This window comes from Heterodontus francisci, chromosome 48 (assembly GCF_036365525.1).
Source record: "Heterodontus francisci isolate sHetFra1 chromosome 48, sHetFra1.hap1, whole genome shotgun sequence".
Classification (NCBI taxonomy): domain Eukaryota; kingdom Metazoa; phylum Chordata; class Chondrichthyes; order Heterodontiformes; family Heterodontidae; genus Heterodontus; species Heterodontus francisci.
This window is the reverse complement of record NC_090418.1, coordinates 12867581-12893734: the sequence shown is the minus strand read 5'-3', so window position 1 is coordinate 12893734 and position 26154 is coordinate 12867581. Positions and strand designations below refer to the sequence as shown.

The 26154-nt window shown below is 50.2% G+C and overlaps 1 protein-coding gene across 8 annotated transcripts in view; it reads right to left on the bottom strand.

Annotated features, from left to right (window-relative positions):
* The window catches only part of LOC137357522 (neuroligin-1-like), a 465591-nt gene that overhangs the window by 133327 nt on the left and 306110 nt on the right, over positions 1–26154 (bottom strand). For 5 of the 8 annotated variants that reach the window (XM_068023898.1, XM_068023892.1, XM_068023891.1 and 2 more), the window contains one exon: positions 11318–11530. In XM_068023898.1, the coding sequence (XP_067879999.1) occupies positions 11318–11530 (213 nt within the window). The remainder of the gene's footprint in view (positions 1–11317; positions 11531–26154) is intronic. The other 3 variants (XM_068023893.1, XM_068023897.1, XM_068023896.1) reach the window with 1 other exon arrangement.

Sequence of the window (26154 nt, the reverse complement as noted above, 5' to 3'; positions counted from 1 at the left end):
ATTTAATTGCCAAATTAGCACTAGATTCGGCAGGCCTCCCACAGAAGAGGTGATGCGGGGATTTCGGCGTCGATTTTTCAGAAATGGCAAGACCCCTGTCGCCAGGGTAAAATCCCAGCCCATGTGTCCTCCTCACAACTTGCCTTCATCTCTATCTTCATATCACCAGAAAATTTGGCTACAATACACTCAGCCCCTTCATCCAAGTCATTCATGTTGATTGTAAGTAGTTGAGGCCCCAGCACTGATCCCTGTGGCATCCCACTAGTTACAGGTTGCCAACCTGAAAATGACTCATTTATCCCGACTCCCTGTTTTCTGTTAGTTAGACAATCCTCTATCTGTGCTAATATATCACCCCCAACACCATGGGCTCTTATCTTGTGAAGTAAACTTTTATGTGGCACCTTTTGAAAATCTAAATATACGACATCTACTGGTTCCCCTTTATCCACCCTGACATCGTCACAGAACTCTAATAAATTTGTCAAACACAATTTCCCTTTCATAAAACCATGTTGACTCTGCTTGACTGTATTATTTTCTAAATGTCTTGCTACTGCTTCCTTAATGATGGATTCCAGCATGTTCCCAATGATGGATGTTAGGCTAACTGGCCTATCATTTCCTGCTCTCTATGTCCCTCCTTTCTTGAATAGGGATGCTACATTTGAAGTTTTCCAATCTGCTGGGACCTTTCCAGAACCTAGGGAATTTTGGAAGATTACAACCAATGAATTCACTATCTCTGCAGCCGTGATTGTTTTAAGTTCCTCCCTCCCTTTCCCCCCCGATTTTTGATTATTGGGATGCTTTTTGTCTCTTCTACTGTGAAGACAGATACAAAATATTTGTTCAAAGTCTCTGCCATTTCCTTGTTTCCCATTATTAATTTTCCAGTCTCACCTTCTCAGGGACCAATGTTTACTTTAGCTACTGTCTTCCCTTTTATATACTTGTAGAAGCTCTCACTGACCGTTTTTATATTTTTTGCTCGTTTACTGTTGTATTCTAATTTCTCCCTCTTAATTGCTTTTTAGTCACTTTTTGTTGGTTTCTAAAATTTTCCCAATCTTCTGACCTACCACTAATCTTCGCAGCACTGGACGCCTTTTCTTTCAATTTGATACCATCCTTAACTTCCTTAGTTAGCTACGGATGTTGAGAGCTATGAAATGTCTCCTTAAATGTCTACCATCTTACTTTTTAACTTATTTTCCCCGTCCACTTTAGACAACTCTGTCTTCATACCCTTGTAATTGCCTTTATTTAAGTTTAAGACACTGTTTCATATCCAAATTTCTCCCCCTCAAACTGAATGTGAAATTCCATCATGTTATGATCACTCCTCCATAGAGGATGCTTTACTATGAGATCATTAATTAATCCTGTCTCATTACACACAACCAGGTCTAAAACAACCCTGGTTGGTTCCACAACGCATTGTTCTAAGAAAGTGTCCTGAATACACTATGAACTCATCTTGAAGGCTACCTTTGCCAATTTGATTTGTCTGATCTATTTGAAGATTAAAGTCACCCACGATTATTGCAGTACTTTCTTAACAAATCCCCATTATTACTTGATTTATATTCTATCCTACAGTGTAGCTACTGTTAGGGGGCCTATAAACTAATCCCACCAGTGACTTCTTTCCTTTACTATTTCTTATCTCCACCTAAACTGATTCTACATCTTAATTTTCCAAGCCAAGATCATTTCTCACTACTGTACCGATCACATGCTTTGGTAATAGAGCTACCCCCACCTCCTTTTTCTTTCTTCCTATCCTTTCAAAATACCCTTGTATATTCAGTTCCCAGCCTTGGTCACCTTGCAACCATGTCTCTGTAATGGCGATCAGATTTTTCTTGCCCGCACTGTTTCTGGAGAGGCATTCCATGTCCAAGCATGCAAAAAAGAAAGTTCTTCCAACCAGCAATCTTACAGCACAGAAGGAGGCCATTCGGCCCATCGTGACAGTGCCGGCTCTTTGAAAGAGCTTTCCAATTAGCCCCACTCCCCCTGCTCTATGCCCGTAGTCCTGAAAATTTACTATTGAATCTGCTTCCACTGCCCTTTCAGGCAGCAGGTTCCAGATCACAACAACTCGTTGTGGGAAAATAAATTGCCCTCAGCCACTCCCATCATTCTTCTGGCAATGATGCTAAAATTAGTCCTTCTGGTAACAAACTTAGCACTGGAATTAGCTTTGGCAAATTAACTTATCAAGCCCCCTCATACATCTCCTCTTGACTCACTTTAATCAAATGATGAGAACATCCCGCAATAAAGAAACCCTGCTGATCTGGTCATTATGATGTTGCCGCTTGTGGGATCTTGCTACGTGTGACTTGCTTGCCGCACTTCCTTTATTACATCAAAGACCGCGCTTCGAAAAGAAGGCACTTCATTTGCTGTGAAGCACTTTGGGATGTCCTGAGAGGGTGAAAGGCGCTAGAGAAATGCAAGTCGGTCCTTTTTTTTTCAAATCTCCGGGAAAAAATTCACGGATATGCTCGACTCCCCGACTTCCATGACAAGAGCTCCCCCCACCCCGGCTCTCACAGAGAGCATGTCGCAAATGCAATGGGAGGGGGCACGCCCTCCCCGGAATATTCTTAACCTCCCAGAGAGACAGCCCATTGTGCTTGGGGTTGCCAACTCGGACTGGACGCGTTCCTGGAGGGTTCAATCACATGACCTCCTTGCCTTCAACCGCCCGGTCGAACAGCCACTTTTGCCTCCCGCTCCCCACTATCCCGACATTTTTATAATGAATAAAAAAAGGCACAATTTCTTCCAACCTTCCTGCAAGCTTTCCCCTGGGTTTGCACGCCCCTAATTCCTGGAGGCTCCAGGAGAATCCTGTAGAGTTGGCAACCCTCATAGTGCAGTTAGCCTGTCTTTGGACAGTGGAGGTCAGTGCCACAGTTATTAGTGTCATTAAGACGGCCCTTGGCTGAACGTTTTGGATGAACAAGACAAGAGTTTAGTGCTGCAATGAAAACAGGGTTAAGCAATGCATTTCTCATCTCACCGCGCACACCCGCACGTTACCTTGGAAGTCACATGATCAAAGAGGAGCTCAACACTCAGAAACGTCTGATTTGGACCTTGGTGCTTTTCTCTCTTTTTTTTTTTTGGTTTGACAATTTTGGATCGTGCATGCAAGAACGGTAAAACCAGTCCAAGCGGGAGATACGGCTCGCTCAGAGGTAGGCTCCCATCTATCAGTCAGACCAACACTTCCCATCATTTAGGGATGGTGAGATCTCCTTTAATCCCTGGACCTGTTGACGTCAGGCAATGCTTCAGCCCACTCCCTAATCAACTGTCTAACTCCAAGGGTGGGCAAACCAGACACAAAGCTGGGGCGCGCTACTCTAGAAAAGAGAAGGCCGAGCAGTGACCGAATTAAGGTCTTCAAAATTATGACGGGAATTCGATGGGGTTGACGTGGAGATGGTGTTTCCACTTGTGCGGGAGACCAAACACTGGGTGCCATAAATCCAAGACTAGTAAATCCAATCGGGAATTCAGGAGAAACCTCTTTCCCCAGAGAGTGGTGAGAATGTGGAACTCGCTCCCACAGGGAGTGGTCGAGGTGAATCGTGTCGATACATTTAAGGGGAAGCTGGATAAACACACGAGGGAGAAAGGAATAGAAGGATATGCTGATAGGGTGAGATGACGTAGGGGGGTGGGAGGAGGCTCGTGTGGAGCGGAAACACCAGCACAGAGCAGATGGGCCGAATGGCCTGTTTGTGTGCTGTACATTCTCCGTGACTGTATGTAAGTGAACTGTTTCCCTAAGTCGAGAGGCAGAGGGGGAGTGGAAGGAATAGCAATAGATATGTTGACTGACACACACACACACACACACACACACCACCTTGCCGTCACCATAATTAGCTGCATGATGAGGCCAGGGGTCCCCCAAAACAGCCGAGGCGAGGGCCACTGCCACCCTGACAAAATACAGCCTGCTCTCAGATAGGTGGGATGTGCAAAATGGTGTCTGTTCAGTCGCCTCAGCCTTTCCAAATATACACCAATGACTTGCATGAAGGAATACAGGGAGTTGGGAGGTATCCTAAGTAGTGCCAATGAGAGCAGTAAGTTACAAAGGGATATAAACAGATTAAGTGAGTGGGCAAAACTGTAGCAGATGAAGTTCAGTGCGGGGAAGTGTGAGATCATAATTTTTTTAATTCATTCATGGGAAGGCCAGTATTTATTGCCCATCCCTAATTTTCCTTGAGAAGGTGATGGTGAGCTGCCTTCTTGAACCGCTGCAGTCCATGTGTGGTAGGTACACCCACAGTGCTGTTAGGGAGGGAGTTCCAGGATTTTGACCCAGCGACAGTGAAGGAACGGCGATATAGTCCCAAGTCAGGATGGTGTGTGACTTGGAGGGGAACTTGCAGGTGGTGGTGTTCCCATGCATCTGCTGCCCTTGTACTTCTAGGTGGTAGAGGTCGCGGGTTTGGAAGGTGCTGTTGAAGGAACCTTGGTGCGTTGCTGCAGTGCATCTTGTAGAGGGTACACACTGCTGCCACTGTGCGTTGGTGGAGGAGGGAGTGGATGTTTGTGGATGGGGTGCCAATCAAGCGGGCTGCTTAGTCCTGGATGGTGTCCAGCTTCTTGAGTGTTGTTGGAGCTGCACCCATCCAGGCAAGTGGAGAGTATTCCATCACATTCCTGACTTGTGCCTTGTAGATGGTGGACAGGAGGTGAGATACTCACCGCAGAATACCCAGCCTCTGACCTGCTCTTGTAGCCATGGTATTTATATGGCTGGTCCAGTTCAGTTTCTGGTCAATGGTAGCCCCCAGGATGTTGGTAGTGGGGGATTCGGTGATGATAATGTCATTGAGCATCAAGGGGAGATGGTTAGATTCTTGCTTGTTGGAGATGGTCATTGCCTGGCACTTGTGCAGCATGAATGTTACTGGCCACTTATCAGCCCAAACCTAAACGTTGTCCAGGTCTTGCTGCATGTGGACACGGACTCCTTCAGTATCTGAGAAGTCGGGAATGGTGCTGAACATTGTGCAATCATCAGCGAACATCCCCACTTCTCACCTTAGGATGAAGAGAAGGTCATTGATGAAGCAGGTGGAGATGTTTGGGCCTGGGACACTACACTGAGGAACTCCTGCAGTGATGTCCTGACTCAAGGAGGATAAATCCGAATATTTTCTAAATGGTGGGAAACTAGAAACTGTGGGCTTCCAGATTATAGACAGGGACAAAAAGCAATCAAAAAAGCAAATGGAATATTGGTCTCTATCTCAAGGGGGCTATCACACAAAAGTCAGGAGGTTATGCTTCCATTGTATGGAGCCTTGGTCAGATCTTTCTGGAGTAAGTGCGTGTTCTGGGAATCTCACCTCAGAGAGGTACGTTGGCCTTGAAGTGGATGCAATGCAGATTTTCCAGAATCCGACTGGGATTTAAAGAGTTAAATTGACTTCTGTAGACTCGGCTTGTACACTCTTGAGTATAGAAGATAAAGGGGTGATCTAACAAAGGTGTTTCAGATGATTAAAGGATCTGATAGGGTAGATTTTACCAGCCCTCTGTAGATTGCAGAGGCAAGAGAGCTCGTAGAATGGCGACGGAAGGCCTTGGGACAGTCCTCGGGAGGGGAGGTCCCCGACTTCCCGTCATCACGGGATTATGGTCAACAGCGGTAACAGCGGCGGTGCGGCAAGCTACCAACCAGAGGCGGGCAGCCAATCGAAGCAAATAAATGGCCAATTAACGGGCACCTCCCACCCTTGCTGGCATTTTCCTGGCATCGGGACAGGCCCCGCCGTGTGAGGAGACTCAGAGGCAGCGCCACCTTCCTGTTTGCAAAACCCAGCTCACTATTTCCTCTGGTGGAAGAAAGGGAGGCATCAACCGTAAAACTAGAGCTCGGCGGTTCGGGGCGAAATCAGTCTCTACACTGGCGACAGCGACTCAAAGATATCGAGGGGTATTGAGAAAAGGCGGACGAACGGAGCAGTTGGAAGCCGTGATCGAACCCGATGACGGAACAGCCTCGAAGGGCTGAATGGGCTCCTCCTGTGTCCATGTGAACAAATGGGCACGCACAAGTCGCACAAACACATGCACGCACACGCCACACGTGCACACGGAGACACGTGGCAACACACTCAGACAAACAATGAGCCATTAGGAAGGAAGAAACTCCTTAAACTTTCGGAATTAGGATCAATGCAGGTTAAGAGACTGAAGCAGGAACAGGCGTCAGAGATCCACTTTTCCGATTGGAATCGAGGCAGGATATAACAGGCCCGATTCCGGTTACTGATTCCAGCAGGCGCACAGCTTATGTCAGGCAATAGAAAAGATTTTTACCGAGGGTCCTGAATGAAGATTCAGAGCCTGCGATCGGGTAGCTGTTAAATCATCAATAAGAAGCTGGCAATTCAGCAGAAGAAGCGACACAGATAAAGCTCAATAATTTGCAGACTTTGTTATGTCAGAGACACCACTGGAAAAATAGCACAATCCCAGGGAAACACTGTAAATACTAACACACTCCCAGGGACCCTCTTGTAAATACTAACACACCCCCGGGGACCCTGTTGTAAATACTGACACACTCCCGGGCACCCCATGTAAATACTGACACACTCCCAGGAACCCCCTGTAAATTCTGACACTGTCCGGGGGACCCCCTGGAATTACTGACACTGTCCCGGGAATACCCTGAAAATACGGACATTCTCCTGGGGACCCCCTGTAAATACTGACACTGTCCCGGGGACCCCCTGTAAATACTGACACACTCCCCGGGGACCCCCTGTAAATACGGACACACTTCCGGACACCCCCCTGTAAATACTGACACTCTCCCGGAGAACCCCCTGTAAATACTGACACACTCCCGGAGAACCCCCTGTAAATACTGACACACTCCCCGGGGACCCCCCCTGTAAATACAGACACACTCCCCGAGAACCCCCCTGTAAATACTGACACACTCCCCGGGGACCCCCTGTAAATACGGACACACTCCCGGACACCCCCCTGTAAATACTGACACTCTCCCGGAGAACCCCCTGTAAATACTGACACACTCCCGGAGAACCCCCTGTAAATACTGACACACTCCCCGGGGACCCCCCCTGTAAATACAGACACACTCCCCGAGACCCCCCCTGTAAATACGGACACACTCCCCGGGGACCCCCTGTAAATACTGACACACTCCCGGGAACCCCCTGTAAATTCTGACACTGTCCGGGGGACCCCCTAGAATTACTGACACTGTCCCGGGAATACCATGTAAATACTGACACACTCCCAGGGACCCCCTGTAAATACTGACACACTCCCAGGGACCCCCTGTAAATACAGACACACTCCCGGACACCCCCCTGTAAATACTGACACACTCCTGGGGGTCCCTGTAAATATGGACACACTCCCCGGGGATCCCCTGTAAATACTGACACACTCCCAGGAACCCCCTGTAAATACTGACACACTCCCCGGGGACCCCCTGTAAATAGTGACACACTCCCCGAGACCCCCCTGTAAATACTGACACACTCCCCGGGGACCCCCTGTAAATAGTGACACACTCCCCGAGACCCCCCTGTAAATACTGACACTCTCCCCGAGACCCCCCCTGTAAATACTGATACTCCGCCGGAGAACCCCCTGTAAATACTGACACATTCCCCGGGGACCCCCTGTAAATAGTGACACTCTCCCGGAGAACCCCCCTGTAAATAGTGACACTCTCCCGGAGAACCCCCCTGTAAATAGTGACACACTCCCCGAGACCCCCCCTGTAAATAGTGACACACTCCCGGAGACCCCCCCTGTAAATACTGACACTCTCCCGGAGAACCCCCTGAAAATATGGACACACTCCCATGGACCCCTGTAATATGGACACACTCCCCGGGGATGCCCTGTGAATACTGACACACTCCCGGAGAACCCCCTGGAAATACTGACACACTCCCCAGGGACTCCCTGTAAATACTGACACACTCCCCGAGAACCCCCTGGAAATACTGACACACTCCCCGGGACCCCCCTGTAAATACTGACACTCTCCCGGAGACCCCTCTGTAAATACTGACACACTCCCCGGGGACCCCCTGTAAATACTGACACTCTCCCGGGGACCCCCCCTGTAAATACTGACACACTCCCGGGGACCCCCTGTAAATACTGACACACTCCCGGGGACCCCCTGTTAATTTCTGACACACTCTCGGGGACCCTCTGTAAATACTGACACTCTCCCGGGGACCCTCTGTAAATACTGACACACTCACGGGGACCCCCTATGTGTACTGACATACTCCTGGGACCCCCCCCTCCTCTGTAAATACTGACACACTCACGGGGACCCCCTATGTGTACTGACATACTCCTGGGACCCCCCCCCTCCCCTGTAAATACTGACACACTCTCGGGCACCCCCCTTGTAAATACTGACACACTCTCGAGCACCCCCCTGTAAATACTGACACACTCTCAGGGACCCCCCTGTAAATACTGACACACTGCCGGGGACCCCCTGTAAATACTGACACACTCCCGGGGACCCCCTGTAAATACTGACACACTCCATGGGACCCCTGCAAATACTGACACACTCCCAGGGACCCCATTGGAAATACTGACACACTCCCCGGGGACCCCCTGTAAATACTGACACACTCTCAGGGACCCCCCTGTAAATACTGACACACTCTCGGGGACCCCCTGTAAATACTGACACACCCTCAGGGTGTTAAGTTTGCCAACTGCGCACAAACTCCCTGGAGTCTAAAGAAGGGAAACTGTGTCGGGCAATGTTTCAGAAGATAAATAACGGGGGCAATAGATATTTTTGCTTATTTTTATGTTTCTTCGAAGACTTTTGTGAACTAGTCATGAAGCATTGGAGATGGGGATGGAAAGGCTGTTTGATTCAAGGTCACGAATCATCCAATGGGGTAAAGAGGAGTCTTTTCGCTGACCAATTGGCCATGGGAAGGCGTGTCTCCACCAGGAGTGATCTATCAGGTGGCCAATGGCAGGAGGGTAAGGGCGGGGCAGATGGAGGTCCTGCAATGAAACCTCCAGGAATATGTCCAATCAGAGTTGGGGACCCTGCAGGGACTCTGCGAATGATGTCACACCTCTGATGACCTCCCTTTGCAAACATGCCCAAGCTTGGCATCACCAGGTAGGCCTTGGGCCTTCACCTAGGCCTCTCAGCCAACACTCAACTTTCAATACACCTTTCAAGTACATAAAACATTGCCTGATTCAATGTCCAGCCCTCTGTTTCACTGTTCAAAACCGGAAGTATAGTCAGGCAATTTTTGTTCAGAGGGTTTTTGTTTTATTCTCATTATATTAAAATTCCAACGGTGATTTAATCCCGACTATATTCTTTCCCGGGACACAGACACCAGCATGTTGGCCCAAAGCAGCTGGTTTCTTTTTTTGGCTTGGTTTTTGTTTGGTTTTTGGGTGAGTTGAGTTCACTGGCTGCCCAGGCCATCTCTTACAAATATCACCACAAGTGCAAGAAGGGTTTGGTGTGCATGAGTGTTTTTTATTTTTCCCTTTTCGTTTTACAGCCCCCTCCCGCAACACTCCCACCCCCTCCCCCGCCTTACACAAGAAAAAAAAAACTTCCGTTTCTCACAAGCCAAAGGGAGAAACTTCATCAAATGAGCAGCCAACTCGTAATCTGATAGCTCCTGAAAAGTTTTTTTTTTAGTTAAGAAAGCCGTCTGATAGAAGTTATTAAAAAAAAAATCAGTTGTTCCCTCAAAATATGTCGCGTGGTCAAATGTATATGACTTGTCATATTAAAGGGTGACTCAACCTTAGTTAGGATTATGGGTAAGGTTAAAGGTCACTTGTTGCTATGGCCAGCGGTTTGGTGGAATCTAGGCCTTGGCACAACTCTTCGATGGGGTTTGTTCATCGACTTGCACAGCAACCCGCACCCCCCCCCCTCACCCCCCATGCCCCCACACCAGCTGCTCCATTTTTAATCTTTCGAGCACTTTCAGCAGGTTACTAACAGAATTCATGAGCCCTGGTTTTCTGTAAAGTCCTGCCCTCAATGTCAGCACTGAGGCCTGTACTCGAGTACTGCCTGTGTTCCCCATCCCTCCCCCTCCATTTGAGCCAGGACAAAATGGGAGCTCCCATGAGTTTGGCGACAGCCCCATTCTGCCTCCACAGAAGGAATCCACGACTGTCATGCCATTTGCCGTGCCACCAGCTTCCCTTTGGAGTACCGGCCTCCGCAGGAAGCGGGTGATAATCTCAGCCCGGGCACAGAGTCAGCCGGGTGTGTGCTCGCTAAGCTGATGATGTCATAATTCCTGTTGCCGAGCTGACGACATCACAACAGAACAACCCCTGTTGCTATGTTGGTGACATCACAACAGAACAACCCCTGTTGCTATGTTGATGACATCACAACTGAACAACCCCTGTTGCTATGTTGATGACATCACAACAGAACAACCCCTGTTGCTACGCAATTCCTGTCACTAAGCCCATGATGTCATGAAGTCTCCATCTTTGTACTCGCTCCCAAAATCAGAAGGGACCCAAATTCCAATGAGCTTTTCCCTCCCACTAACCGAGACTGGATCATATTTCATGAAGCTTTCCGGGAAGAATAGGAGCTTGCATTAATATAAGGTCCTCACAGAAGTATCTTGGAGCTCACTTAATTGGATAGTTTGGAATTTTTGTATATCCAATCGTTCAGAACCAAATAACCCAGCTGCCCAATTGGACAGTCTGAATCTAAAATGGAGGCTCAGCACGGGCAGGTTCACGTGTTCCAGGAGTAAGACGGAAGCTATAACAACGCCCAGGCAACAGGACATTGGCGCTCAGTGAAGGCCTCACAGGCCTTGCCAACAAAATCTAACTAAGGTTACCTGACCAATTCCCCACAAGTTGTCCCCGGAAGGATAAGAACACGCCCCGTTGCCAAGTAGGATGCTTTAAAAACAATTCCTAACAGCCCAGCCAGAAACCGGTACAGACCTGTGAGGCAGAATAGCCTACTTCTGTGCTGAAAATACTATGTACATGAGGACCAAAGGCTTAGGAGTAGGCTTCTCGCCCTTGTAGGCCCAGGATGGGTGGGCAAGCGGAGGAATGAATTGCAGAGAGCAACAAAGACTTGACCACCACAGTAAGTGACCTTTCACCTCACCCGCCATTTTTAACCAGGGTTCAGTTTTCCCTTTAGAGGCTACGACGGTAGCATGCAGACACCAAAATTGTCAAATGGTTTGTGCCGGCTGAATACCTTTTGTTGAATTGCTCCAACGGTTACCTTCAGAATGGTGAGAAAGAATCAGGAGGTTGACGCAGGAGGCACCCGCACCGGATCCGAAAACAGTGATTCTCATGGGGTCCCCACCAAAGAAGCCTATGTTCTCGCTCAGCCACCGTAAGGCCTGGATTTGATCGAGCAGGCCATAGTTACCCTTGGCGGCCATGTCTCCTGTGCTCAAGAACCCTGAAAGGAAAAAGAGAGAAAGGAAGAATAAATGTTTAATACATAAATGCAGCTGGGCATAATCTTTTTGCTACGCACATTCATTCACGGGATGCGGGAGTCACTGACAAGCCCGCCATTTATTGCCCATCTCTAGATGCCCCTTAAGAAGGTGGCGTTGGGCTACCTTCTTCAACTGTGGCAGTTCCGTCTGATGAAGTGCCCTTCTCACCGTCCTGAGGTAGGGAGTAACAGGACTTTGTTACGGCGGCAATGAAGGAATGGCCGGTATTATTCCACGTCGGAAGAGCGGGTGACTCGGAAAGGAAGTCGGAGGTGGAGGTGTTACCACACTTGTCCATCTAGAGAGCACAGATCATTAAATTGCTCACAGTCAACCTGGCACAGGCTTCATGATAGAAACAAGGCCACACAGTCCCAAAGTCTCAGAAATTTATTGTCTCCCCAATTATTGGCCGCAAGGCCCAATGGGGACTCAAGCCGAAGTGATCAGGAAAAGGCCGAGGTTTAATCCACAGGCCGACTGGCACCAAACAAATGCATTCAAGATTATCAGGGGAAAACTGGGAATAGAGGGCACAGATTTAAAATCATTGGCAAAAGGACTCGGAGGGAAAATGGGGAGAAATTTCTTCACACCCAGAAGGCTGTAATCTGGAACGCACAGTCTGAAAGGATGGTGCAATCAGATTCTATCAGAACTTACGAAAGGCGATTGGACAGGTACTCGAAGAGGGCTAATTTGCAGGAAAAAGCTGGAGAGCTCTTGGATCGCTAATGGGATAGCCCTTGCAAAGAGCCGGCAACAGGCACGACGGGCCGAGTGGCCTCCTTCTGTGCGGTAACAAGCCTGGCACTCCCAGCGCCAGTGCTGAGGGGGTGCTGCACTTGCTGGAGGTGCCGTCTTTCGCACGAGATGTGTTAGACGGAGGCCCCGTCTTCCCGCTCAGGTGGATGAAAAAGAAGATTTCTCCGCAGTGTCCGCGCCAATAATAATCCCTCAACCAACATCAATATCTAGTCATTCATCACATCGTTGTTTGTGGGATCTTGCTGTGTGCAAATTGCCTGCCGTGTTTCCTACGTTATAATCGTGACTGTGCTACATTGGCTATAAAATGCTTTGGGATGTCCTGTATAAATGTACGGTCTTTATCTGGCCGGGTCGTCAGGCCTCCAGGGCTGATCCAAGCTGTACCTTGCTTAAGATTCCAGCTCTCGCTGAGCATCCAGTGCACACACTGGGCTGGGTTTAGTGAACACTCTGCGGATGGCAGACCTGGAAATGGGCGCCAATCACCTGGCAGAGGGGATGCCAGATGCCAAATATGGGGGTTAGATGACTCCAGAGCAGGTGTTGGCACCATATTTAAAGGCCTGCCAAACCTCCACCCCCCCTCCCCCGAGGCGGACCCCATAGGATGGCAGAGGCAAGACATAGGGTGTGGCCCACGGTTCAGTGATGCCTCCCTCCAGATTCTCCTCAAGGTGGGACATCCCCTTCCCCAGCGATGGCAAGGAGAGGTCCTCCCGTCTGACCGAGCAAGCCTGGATGGAGATTGCTGAGAAGGTCAGCAGCCGGGGTCAACCTCCCCCCCACCCCCACCGCTCCCCTCACCCATGCCCCCGGAACTGGGTACAGTGCTGCAAGAGGGTCAACGACCAAATCAGATGGAGGGACTGGAGTTTCCATGCAAGAGGGTGAGGATTGTCTTCCACTGACATACAGCTCACTTCTGGTGGCCCATCACCACGTATGGTTGGCACGAGGAGATCTGCCCAGCCTAACCCACACATGTTTGTGTTCTCTCAAGCAGGTCAGCAGCAGCAGGACCAAAAGCGGGACAGACGTCCAACTCTGCGAAGGAGGAGCAGTCAGAGGATGCCACCGTCCCATGACTCTCCTGCACCTTCCACCAATGCAGAGATGTTCACCTTGGTCGGTTTACGTTCGGCTATAGAATCAGGGTCACAAGCTGGTGAGCGCACCGCACACGCGCCCGAGCAGCTGGCGGAGGCTGAGACAGCCGGGGCCTCTGACAGTCGGAGGACTGTGGGTGTCCAGGTCCGAGCTGAGCCCCAGGCTGATGACGAGCCTCTGGTGCCGACAGCACAGGGCATGCTGGAGTGCCAGAGAGAGGTATGGCAACACTTGGCGGAGATGCCAGAGGCCACGCGCAGGAGAAGATGATGGAGGAGTCCATCCAGGCCATGAGTGCTGCCATGTCTCAGACAAGTGAGCACATGGCTTCCTCCATGGATAGGTTGGTGACCCTCATGGAGAGTCAGATCCCACAGACCTCCACACCATCAACTTGGCCATGACTTCAACGCAGCAGTGACAAGGCAAGAGGGGGACGAGGCGCCTGGAATCTGCTCCAGCTCCTCGTTCTGCTCTGGTGAGCAGGGAGGTTCAAGTGAGCCTTGGAAGGGAGGCGGAGAGGCTGACCTCCACAGCTGGGGGCTCTGAGTGCGGACAGCGGCTCCTCAGCCCCTCCGCCAGTGAACCCAGCTCCAGCAGCCACAACGCCTGCGGAGACCTCGGGCCGCCGGGATCCACCAAGCCTCAGGCAGCCAGCCAGAGGACGGCCGCCAAAGTCATCCCAGGCCAAGGGGCATCCTGATCAGCACCTTGCCTCCAGCCCAGCTACTGGCGATGGGGGTCATACCTCACAGAAATACTTTCAAACGTAGAAAGAACAGCATCGAGGTTCACTTGGGGGTTTACAGCTGTTTGATAGCTGAAATGTGATGCTTCATAGGAAGTGCTTTTGTTCAAGCAATTAACATTCAGTCATTCAATCACAGACTTGTTACCACACAGAAGGAGGCCATTCGCCATTCGTGTCTGCGCTGGCTGTCCGAAGGAGCAAATTACACAGTTACACTCCCCCGCCTTCTCCCCATAGCCCTGCACATTCTTCCTTTTCAGATGACAATCCAATTTCCGTTTTGAAGGCCTCGATTGAACCTGCCTCCACCACACTCTCAGACAGTGCATTCCAGATCCTAAACACTCACTGAACCTGCCTCCACCACACTCTCAGACAGTGCATTCCAGATCCTAAACACTCACTGAACCTGCCTCCACCACACTCTCAGACAGTGCATTCCAGATCCTAAACTCTCACTGAACCTGCCTCCACCTCACTCTCAGACAGTGCATTCCAGATCCTAAACACTCACTGAACCTGCCTCCACCACACTCTCAGACAGTGCATTCCTGATCCTAAACACTCACTGAACCTGCCTCCACCACACTCTCAGACAGTGCATTCCAGATCCTAAACACTCACTGAACCTGCCTCCACCACACTCTCAGGCAGTGCATTCCAGATCCTAAACACTCACTGAACCTGCCTCCACCGCACTCTCAGACAGTGCATTCCAGATCTTAAACACTCACTGAACCTGCCTCCACCACACTCTCAGACAGTGCATTCCAAATCCTAAACACTCGCTGCATGAAAATGTTTTTCCTCATGTCGCCATTGCTTATTTTGCCAATCACCTTAAGTCTGTGCCCTCTTCTTCTCGATCCTTCCACCAATGGGAACAATTTCTCTCTGTCCACTCTGTCCAGACCCCTCATTATTTTGAACACCTCTATCAAATTTCTTCTCCGCCTTTTCTTCTCCAAGGAAAACAGTCCCAACTTCTCCAATCTATCGATGTGCTTGAAGTTCCTCATCCTTGGAACCATTCTTGTAAACCTTTTCTGCACTCTCTCTAACGCCTTCACATCTTTCCTAAAGTGTGATGCCCAGAACAGGACACAATATTCCAGTTGAGGCCGAACCAGTGTTTTATACAAGTTTAACATAACCTCCTTGCTCTTGTACTCTCTGCCCATATTAATAAAGCCCAGGATACTGTATGCTTTATTAACTGCACTCTCAGCCTGTCCTGCCACCTTCAATGATTTGTGCACATACACCCCCAGGTCCCGCTGCTCCTGCACCCCCTTTAGAATTGTACCCTTTATTCTATATTGTCTCTCCATGTTCTTCCTAACAAAATGAATCACTTCACATTTCTCCGCATTGAACTTCATCTACCACCTATCTGCCCATTCCACCAACTTGTCTCTGCCCTTTTGAAGTTCTACACTATCCTCCTCACAGTTCATAATGCTTCCAAGTTTTGTATCATCTGCAAACTTTGAAATTGTGCCCTGTTCACCCAGGTCTAGGTTATTAATAAATATCAGGAAAAGCAAGGGTCCCAACACTGATCCCTGGGGAACTCCACTACAAACCTTCCTCCAGCCCGAAAAACATCCATTAACCACCACTCTCTGTTTCCTGTCACTCAGCCAATTTCATATCCATGTTGCGACTGTCTCTTTTGTTCCACGATCTATAACTTTACTCACATGTCTGTTGTGTGACATTGTATCAAATGAATTTTGAAAGTCCATGTACACCACATCAACAGCATTGCCCTCATCAACCCTCTCTGTTACCTCCTCAAAAAACTCCAGCATGTTAGTTCAACACAATTTGCCCTTGAGATCAGAGTTTATTGTTTTCTCTGTGAGGGGGTATCAGGGTGGCTGGAATTGCGTATTTATGAGATTTTCTCTTGCCTCCTTGGCCCATCGCTCAATCTGCCCGGCCTCCGGTGCAAGGGCTTCAACATGCAGTGCCGCTTGCTCATCTCCCTCCTCCGCATTCTCCTCGTCGATGGAGGAGTGTCGTGCAATCATGTCGTCATAGAATCATAGAACGTTTAAGGCACAGAAAGAGGCCACTTGGTCCATCGTGTCTGTGCCGGCCGTCATCCTGTAACATCTCCGCCCCCCCTCTGCAGTGCTAGATTGTGCAGTGCACCGAAGACCACAGCGATACGCGAGACCCTCTCTGGGACGTTCTGCGGGGCTCCCCCGGATTGATCTGGGCAGCGGAATCTCATCTTCAGCTGACTGATGGCCTGTTCGATGGTTGCTCGGGTGGAGCTGTGACAAGTGTTGTACCTCTCCCCTGCTGCATTGCGAGGGTTCCTCACTGGCATGAGTAGCCACGTCTTCAATGGGTTGCCTTTGTCCCGGAGAATCCACCCCTGAAGATGAGCGGGGAGCTCCTGAAAAGCTGTGGCACGTGGGACTGTCGGGAGTTTGGCTGCTTCCTGGCAAACGGGAACACATCTGCCAGCGGCGCTTTCGGTGGTCGCAGACCAGTTGAACATTGATGGAAAGGAAGCCCTTCCTGTTGATGAAGGCGGCTGGCTGCTCCGTGGGAGTCTTGATGGCCACATGCATGCAGTCTATCACACCTTGCACCTGGGGGAATCCAGCGATGGCCCCGAATTCGATGGGGCTGTCACGGTTGGTTCGGTAGTGCTTTCACTCTCGTTGTGGAGCTTCAAGGGCAGGTCCAGCTGCCTCCTGGTCCTCCCTCCATCGGAGGCGCTGCATCACGCCATGGGAGTCCAAAAAGGACAGGGTGTATGAGAGCCAGGCCCAGGTGACCAGTGGGCCTACAGAGTGCTGTCGATGCCCTGGCAACTGAGCCTTAGCTACTTCTCCCGGCAGACTCCCTGACGGCCCTCAGTGACCACCCTTACTGATGGTCGACCCTCTCATACAGCAGTACGGCCAACCACGCGTCTCACCCAAAGGTTTGTTCACCCGAAACAGCCACGCAAACACAAATTCAGCCCATCGTGGGAGGAGAGGCTCCTCCTGCGATGCCCTCCACAGCCAAGGTGCCCACCTTATGAATCTCACACCCGCAAAGAGCGGCCACCTGGGTGAGGTACTGGAGGCGTAACTGTTCAAGAAGAAGGAGGAAGGGGAGATGAAAGTGGACAAGTGTGGCACAGACATGATTGGGGCAGATTTGCCTCTTTCTGTGCCTGGAATAACCTGGGGGATGGAGGGTGAAATGGGGGCATCCACTCCTTCTCCTCCTGCCCTTCCTGCAGTCCAAGAACCTCAGGGTCAGGAACAGAACAATCTGTAATTCTCAGTTCATGGTCCAGCACTGTCTTGCCTTCCAGTTCACAGTTCGACGGTCGGACTCTCAGCTAATTTGGACATAACTCCATCCCCCGCCATCCGGTTGGTTGCGGTTCATCGAACATGGAGCCCATGAGAGGTAAGTAAGTGACCATGAGAGTGGCAGCAGTGTGTCCCATCTACAAGATGCACTGCAGCAACTCACCAAGGCTCCTTAGACAGCGCCGCCCAAACCCGCGACCTCTACCACCTCGAAGGACAAGAGCAGCAGATGCATGGGAACACCACCACCTGCAAGTTCCCCTGCAAGTCACACACCACCCTGACTTGGAACTATATGTTTACTGTTGCAGGGTAAAAATCCTGGAACTCCCTTCCTAACGGCACTGTGGGTGTACCTACCCCACATGGACTGCAGCGGTTCAAGACATGAATAACCTCACCAAATGGACATGTCATTGGCAGATGGGTTTCAATATAGATAAGTGTGAGATGCAGCGTTTCGGTAGCAGGAATCAGGAGGTGACGTACTGCTTGCTTAATATTAGAAGTGTCTAAATAGGGGAGAGGAGCAGAGCGCCGAACTCACAGAGACAAAAAACACGAAGAGTAGTAACACGTCAAAAAACCAAAGCTCCGGCGTTCATTTATAGAGGGAGAGAATTGAAAAGCAGAGAGATAAGGTTAAACCTGTATCGAACCTTGGTTAAAGCACGCTTGGAGTTACTGTGCACAGTTGTGCTCTCCGTATTACAAAAAGGAGACAGGCAGTGGAGATGGTGCAAAAACAGATTGACAAGGGTGATACCAGAGCTGAGCGGTTGTAAATATCAGGATAGATAGAACAGGCTGGGGCTCTTTTCTCTAGGAAAGAGAAGGCTGAGGGGTGACCTGATTGAGGGCTTGAAAATGATGAAGGGGTTTCGATCGGGTAGACGTAGAGAAGATGTTTCCACTTGTGGGGGGAGACCAGAACTAGGGGGTCATCAATATAAGACAGTCACTAATAAATCCAATGGGGAATTCAGGAGAAACGTCTTCACCCAGAGAGTGGTGAGAATGTGGAACTCGCTCCCACAGGGAGTGGTCGAGGTGAATGGTGTCGATACATTTAAGGGGAAGCTGGATAAACACACGAGGGAGGAAGGAATAGAAGGATATGGTGATAGGGTGAGATGAAGTAGGGGGTGGGAGGAGGCTCGTGTGGAGCAGAAACACCAGCATGGATGAATATACTGGGCTGTAAATACTATGTAATAACAATGCAGGGAGTCCCAACATCACCTTCTCAGGGGCAATGCGGGGAATTGGCAATAAATGTCTGCCTTGCCAGAGGCACCCTGAGAATGAATAATAAAAAAAAAGACAATTTCTGTTGGAGATCTCCAGCACGAAAGATGATGTTAAACAGTCTTTTGTTTTGATTCCATGTGATAAAAAGAGAAACTGTTTCTCCCAGGGCACAGATTTGAAATAATTGGGAAAAGAAAAAGCCAGAGGAGGGGTGGGGGGGGGGGGGGGGGGGTGGGGGGGAGTGGGATTGATTAGATAGCTCTTTCAAAGAGCCAGCACGGGCACGATGGGCTGAATGGCCTCCTTCTGCGCTACATCAGGCTACATTCACGCACCATGGATGTAAAGAGCCTAATTAAATACTAATTTGTCTCACTCCCGTAACTTTTCAACGCAACAATGTTGTACTCTCGCAAAAATGCTGGACGCTGAGTTGGGAAGAGGCGGACCTCATTTTCAGGGTCAGCGGCCGAGGCTGAAGCCACGGCAACATTCGGGATTCGACTGGACAGGCGGGTGAAGGAACACGGGTGCAGGGATTGGGCAGGAGGGAAGGCAAATGCGACTGGGACCAGCTGCCCACTAAACGCCAACACAGACTGCTCGGGCCGAATGGCCTTTTCCCAGGTTGCGACTTCGATGCACATTCCTCCTCGGCTCCCAGTCCCTCAGCCTACACCCTCGCCCTCCTTTCTGCTCTGGAGTTCCCTCCCTCATTATCGCCATCTCTCTCGCCTCCTTCAAACCCCCCCTCTTTCTCTAAGCTTTTGGTCGCCTGTCTCAATAGCCCCTTTATACGGGTGCGCTGCTGAATTCCCGGGAAGCGTCTCGGTTAAAGGCGCTGTCTAAATGTGGGCCGTTGTCGTGCCATCACTGTGTTGGGATCCTCGCACCAGTCCCTCCACGCGCCTCCAATTCTTGACTTCCCTCGGTTTTTCCTTCCTCCAATGGTCTGGACTTTGCAAACGGCCCCTGATCTCCCTCGTCCTCTCTCCTCCCCTTTCCAAACCTTCCTGTTATCCTGCCCTGCGGCCATATTCCCTTCAGCTGAAGCAGTCAGATAGCTGCGAGGCTACGGGGATTCTGATAGCAGATGCTCACCACTCAAGGTTCGACTCTCATGGCTGACAAATCATTATCAGATGGAGTCAGCCATGGCTCAGGAGGTGGCCCTCCTGGCATTGAGCTCATGAGGTTAAGTCCCACTCTGGAGTCTTGAGCGCATGGCCTATGCCCAGTACTGAGGGAGCCCTGCACTGTCGGAGGTGCCGTCCTTCGGAGGAGAGATTAAACCGAGGGGCCTGGTCCTCCCTCTTTTCTGGGCATAAAAGATTCCGTGTCCACTACTGGCAGGAGAACCGAGAGTTCTCCCCCGTTTTCCTGCAGCTAATTTTTACCCCTCAAACAACATCACCAAAAAAATACCGCTCTCTGGCCATTTATCACATTTCTGTTTGTGGGATCTTGCTGTGGGCAAATTGACTGCCTTGCTTCCTGCATTACATTTCAAAATAAAAGGCTCAGTTGGGACCTCCTGAGGATGTGAAGGGTGCTAGCTAAAGGCACGTTTTTTCTATTTATTTCTTCATCTGATTCAATAACTGCCTCAGCGCTCATACCGAGGTAGGCCGCACTTGTCCAATGCAGGCACAACTGATTGGAGGAAGAGCAAATAGGCTTGTCCCTGCAGATTGCCTGGATGCCTTGAGCAGGCCGATCTTCTGTGTTGTCCCTCTCACAATACCACAGGCTGAGAAAGCCTTCAGCAGAGAAACCTTTTGCAGATTTGATGAAGTCAGGCCTCAGGCCTAAGGCTTTCTCGTCACCTAAAAGCCCTGTGCCAGGCGGCTTGATTCAAGGCCGCAATTTCCTCACTCATTATAAAAATACATCTGATGAAGGAATGACAGGAGTAGGGTTTAAAGAAAAAGGTTTCAGCTTGACTGACCTCTGACCTTGCAGGATGTTCATAGAATTAGCAGCACAGAAACTGGCCATTCGGCCAATCTGCTCCGTGCTGGTGTTTATGCCCCACACGAGCCTCCTCCCGCTCCCTCTTCATCTCACCCTATCAGCGCATCCTTCTATTCCCTTCTCCCTCGTGTGTATATCCAGCCTCCGACACGATTCACCTCAACCACTCCCTGTGGGAGCGAGTTCCACATTCTCACCACTCTCTGAGAGGGATGAGTTTATTTCGGAATTCTTTCGTGAATGGGCGTTTGCTGCGTATGGATTAGACCAGCAAGATCCCAAACTTCCACCGCGGGCTGAGTTCATCAATCGAAGGAGCAGTTGCGTGGGGGTGAGGGTCGGTTGGTGCAAGGTGGGAGAGTAGCTAAAATGGCCTCCGTGCTCCTGAGCGACAGAGCATAAAATCAGTAAGGCATTCACTGCCCCCAACGCGTCCCCGTTCCCCAATTACTATCCCGTGACCAAACCCACCTCCCCTCCACGGACAGTGTGTTTGTAGAGGATCGGGGCCCAGCTCTGACACTCCTGCCCTGCTTGTTAAAGCAGCCCACACTGCCTGAGCTCACACACGGAAAAGACACTGGAGAGCAGCAGGCTTCATAAGACCAGGAGGAGGCCATTCAGCCCCTTGAGCCTGTTCGAGCATTCAATTACATCCTGGCTGATCTGCATCTAAACCCCATTTACCCACCTTGGTTCCATAACCCTTAATCCCCTGACCCAACAAAAATCTATCAATCTCAGGGTTGACATTTTCAGCTGACCCCCAGTCTCAATAGTTTTTTGAGGGGGGGGGAGAGAGTTCCAGATTCCCACTCCCCTTTGTGTGAAGAAGTGCTTCCTGACATCACCCCTGAACGGCCTGGCTCGAATTTTCAGGTTCTGCCCCCTTGTTCTGGACTCCCCGCCGCCCTCCAAACCAGAGGAAATAGTTTCCCTCTATCAACCCTATCGAATCCTTTAATCATTTTAAACGCCTCAATTAGATTCCCCCTTAATCTTAATCGAGGGAATACATGCCTAGTCTGTGCAACCTGGCCTGGTAATTTAACCCATTCAGCCCCGGGATCAGTCTGGTGAATCGACACTGTACCCTCTCCAAAGCCAGTATATCCTTCCTGAGGTGCGGGGCCCAGAAATGAGCACAGTCACTCCAGATGGGGTCCAAGCAGAGATTTATTTAACTGTAATTTAACTGCTACACCTTTAAATTCCACGCCCCTCCAGTGGGCGGCACAGTGGCGCAGTGGTTAGCACCGCAGCCTCACAGCTCCAGGGACCCGGGTTCGATTCCGGGTACTGCCTGGAGTTTGCAAGTTCTCCCTGTGTCTGCGTGGGTTTTCTCCGGGTGCTCCGGTTTCCTCCCACAAGCCAAAAGACTTGCAGGTTGATAGGTAAATTGGCCATTATAAATTGTCACTAGTATAGGTAGGTGGTAGGGAAATATAGGGACAGGTGGGGATGTTTGGTAGGAATATGGGATTAGTGTAGATTTAGTATAAATGGGTGGTTGATGTTCGGCACAGACTCGGTGGGCCGAAGGGCCTGTTTCAGTGCTGTATCTCTAAACTAAACTAAAAACTAAACTAAAATAAATGTGTAAGGAACAAGCACTCCAGCACTCTTCCACGATTTCAGAGCAAAGTCCAAAAACTGACATGATGATTTTGGTATCTGGAGCACAGTGACACTGACTGTGCACTGAGGAGGGATGTGCAATACCTGGCCGGGGTACAAGGTTGCACTGAGAAGCTAAGCGAAGCTTCAAAACGTTCAAAAGAAAATCATACAGGGTTGTGACTGAGCGAATACGGGAAGAAACATTTGTTTTATTTAATTTTAGCTGGGGGCGCAGTTTCGCCTTGGACTGGGAAGACCGATGAGTGTGGGATCTTCCTGTGCGCGTTGGCCGCCGGATTTCCGACGCTGCGACTGCGACAAGGCTTCGAAAAGAGTCTTGTTGGCTGTGAGAGGCTGTGGGCGGTGCGGAGGTCACGGACCGCACTCTTCAAAGGCAATTTCCTTCGATTTATCTGAACGTGTCCAGTTTTTTTTCTATTTTTTAAATTCTCCCGGCAGTTTTGGGAGTTAGTCACGTGGCACCGTCAGTTTAAAATTGTCCCCAAAGGAATAAACAGGCATTTCGTCAGACGGAGAGCAGTTTTGCTACAGGGACAGGCTGCAGCAGAGACTACTGCGTCTATTATAGCAAAATCGGATAAATAACAGGGCTATGTAGAGCGAGAGGGAAATTGGGATTAGTCTGGGATTGATACAGGACTATGGGGAGACAGTGGGGCAGCGGGATTAGTCTGGGATTGCTACAGGGCTATGGGGAGAGAGCGTGGAATTGGGATTAGTCTGGGATTGATAGAGGGCTATGGGGAAAGAGCGGGGAATTGGGATTAGTCTGGGATTGATACAGGGCTATGGGGAAAGAGCGGGGAATTGGGATTAGTCTGGGATTGGTACAGGGCTATGGGGAGAGAACAGGGAATTGGGATTAATTTGGGATTGATAGAGGGCTATGGGGAGAGAGTGGGGTATTGGGATTAGTTTGGGATTGATACAGGGCTATGGGGAGAGAGTGGGGCAGTGGGATTAGTCTGGGATTGATACAGGGCTATGGGGAGAGAGTGGGGCATTGGGATTAGTCTGGGATTGATACAGGGCTATGGGGAGAGAAGGGGCAGTGGGATTAGTTTGGGATTGATAGAGGGCTATGGGGAAAGAGCGGGGAATTGGGATTCGTCTGGGATTGATACAGGGCTATGGGGAGAGAAGGGGCAGTGGGATTAGTTTGGGATTGATAGAGGGCTATGGGGAGAGAGTGGGGCAGTGGAGTTAGTTTGGGATTGATAGAGGGCTATGGGGAGAGAGTGGGGCATTGGGATTAGTCTGGGATTGATAGAGGGCTATGGGGAGAGAGTGGGGCATTGGGATTAGTCTGGGATTGATACAGGGCTATGGGGAGAGAGTGGGGCATTGGGATTAGTCTGGGATTGATACAGGGCTATGGGGAGAGAAGGGGCAGTGGGATTAGTTTGGGATTGATAGAGGGCTATGGGGAAAGAGCGGGGAATTGGGATTAGTCTGGGATTGATACAGGGCTATGGGGAGAGAAGGGGCAGTGGGATTAGTCTGGGATTGATACAGGGCTAAGGGGAGAGAGCGGGGAATTGGGATTAGTCTGGGATTGATACAGGGCTATGGGGAGAGAGCAGAGAATTGGGATTCGTCTGGGATTGATACAGGGCTATGGGGAGAGAGTGGGGCAGTGGGATTAGTCTGGGATTGATACAGGGCTATGGGGAGAGAGTGGGGCAGTGGGATTAGTCTGGGATTGATACAGGGCTATGGGGAGAGAGCGGAGAATTGGGATTAGTCTGGGATTGATACAGGGCTATGCAAAGACAGTGGGGAATTTTGATTAGTCTGGGATTGATACAGGACTATGGGGAGAGAGCGGGGAATTGGGATTAGTTTGGGATTGATAGAGGGCTATGGGGAGAGAGTGGGGCAGTGGGATTAGTCTGGGATTGATACAGGGCTATGGGGAGAGAGCGGAGAATTGGGATTAGTCTGGGATTGATACAGGGCTATGCAAAGACAGTGGGGAATTTTGATTAGTCTGGGATTGATACAGGGCTATGGGGAGAGAGCGGAGAATTGGGATTAGTTTGGGATTGATACAGGGCTATGGGGAGAGAGTGGGGCAGTGGGATTAGTCTGGGATTGATAGAGGGCTATGGGGAGAGAGCGGAGAATTGGGATTAGTTTGGGATTGATACAGGGCTATGGGGAGAGAGTGGGGCAGTGGGATTAGTCTGGGATTGATACAGGGCTATGGGGAGAGAGCGGAGAACTGGGATTAGTTTGGGATTGATACAGGGCTATGGGGAGAGAGTGGGGCAGTGGGATTAGTCTGGGATTGATAGAGGGCTATGGGGAGAGAGCGGAGAATTGGGATTAGTCTGGGAATGATATGGGGCTATGCAGAGACAGTGGGGAATTGGGATTAGTCTGGGATTGATACAGGACTATGCAGAGAGAGCGGGGCAGTGGGATTAGTCTGGGACTGATGCAGGGATATCGGGAGAGAACGGGGCAGTGGGTTTAGCTTTGGATTGATACAGGGCTATGGGGAGAGAGCAGGGCATTGGGATTAGTCTGGGATTGATACAGGGATATGGGAAGAGAGCGGGGCAGTGGGATTAGTCTGGGATTGATACAGGGATATGGGGAGAGAGCGGGGCAGTGGGATTAGTCTGGGATTGATACAGGGCTATGCAGAGACAGTGGGGAATTTTGATTAGTCTGGGATTGATACAGGACTATGGGGAGAGAGCGGGGAATTGGGATTAGTTTGGGATTGATAGAGGGCTATGGGGAGAGAGTGGGGCAGTGGGATTAGTCTGGGATTGATACAGGGTTATGCAGATACAATAGGGAATTGGGATTGGTCTGGGATTGATAGAGGGCTATGGGGAGAGAGTGGGGCAGTGGGATTAGTTTGGGATTGATAGAGGGCTATGGGGAGAGAGCGGAGAATTGGGATTAGTTTGGGATTGATAGAGGGCTATGGGGAGAGAGTGGGGCAGTGGGATTAGTTTGGGATTGATAGAGGGCTATGGGGAGAGAACGGGGCAGTGGGATTAGTTTGGGATTGATAGAGGGCTATGGGGAGAGAACGGAGAATTGGGATTAGTTTGGGATTGATAGAGGGCTATGGGGAGAGAGTGGGGCAGTGGGATTAGTTTGGGATTGATAGAGGGCTATGGGGAGAGAACGGGGCAGTGGGATTAGTTTGGGATTGATAGAGGGCTATGGGGAGAGAACGGAGAATTGGGATTAGTTTGGGATTGATAGAGGGCTATGGGGAGAGAGTGGGGCAGTGGGATTAGTTTGGGATTGATAGAGGGCTATGGGGAGAGAACGGGGCAGTGGGATTAGTCTGGGATTGATACAGGACTATGGGGAGAGAGCGGGGAATTGGGATTAGTTTGGGATTGATAGAGGGCTATGGGGAGAGAACGGGGCAATGGGATTAGTTTGGGATTGATACAGGGATATGGGGAGAGAACGGGGCAATGGGATTAGTTTGGGATTGATACAGGGATATGGGGAGAGAGCGGCGCAGTGGGTTTAGCTTGGGATTGATACAGGGCTATGGGGAGAGAGCAGGGCAATGGGATTAGTCTGGGATTGATACAGGGCTCTGGAGAGAGAGCGGGGCAGTGGGATTAGTCTGGGACTGATGCAGGGATATCGGGAGAGAACGGGGCAGTGGGTTTAGCTTTGGATTGATACAGGGCTATGGGGAGAGAGCAGGGAATTGGGATTAGTTTGGCATTGATACAGGGCTATGGGGAGAGAGCGGGGCAGTGGGATTAGTTTG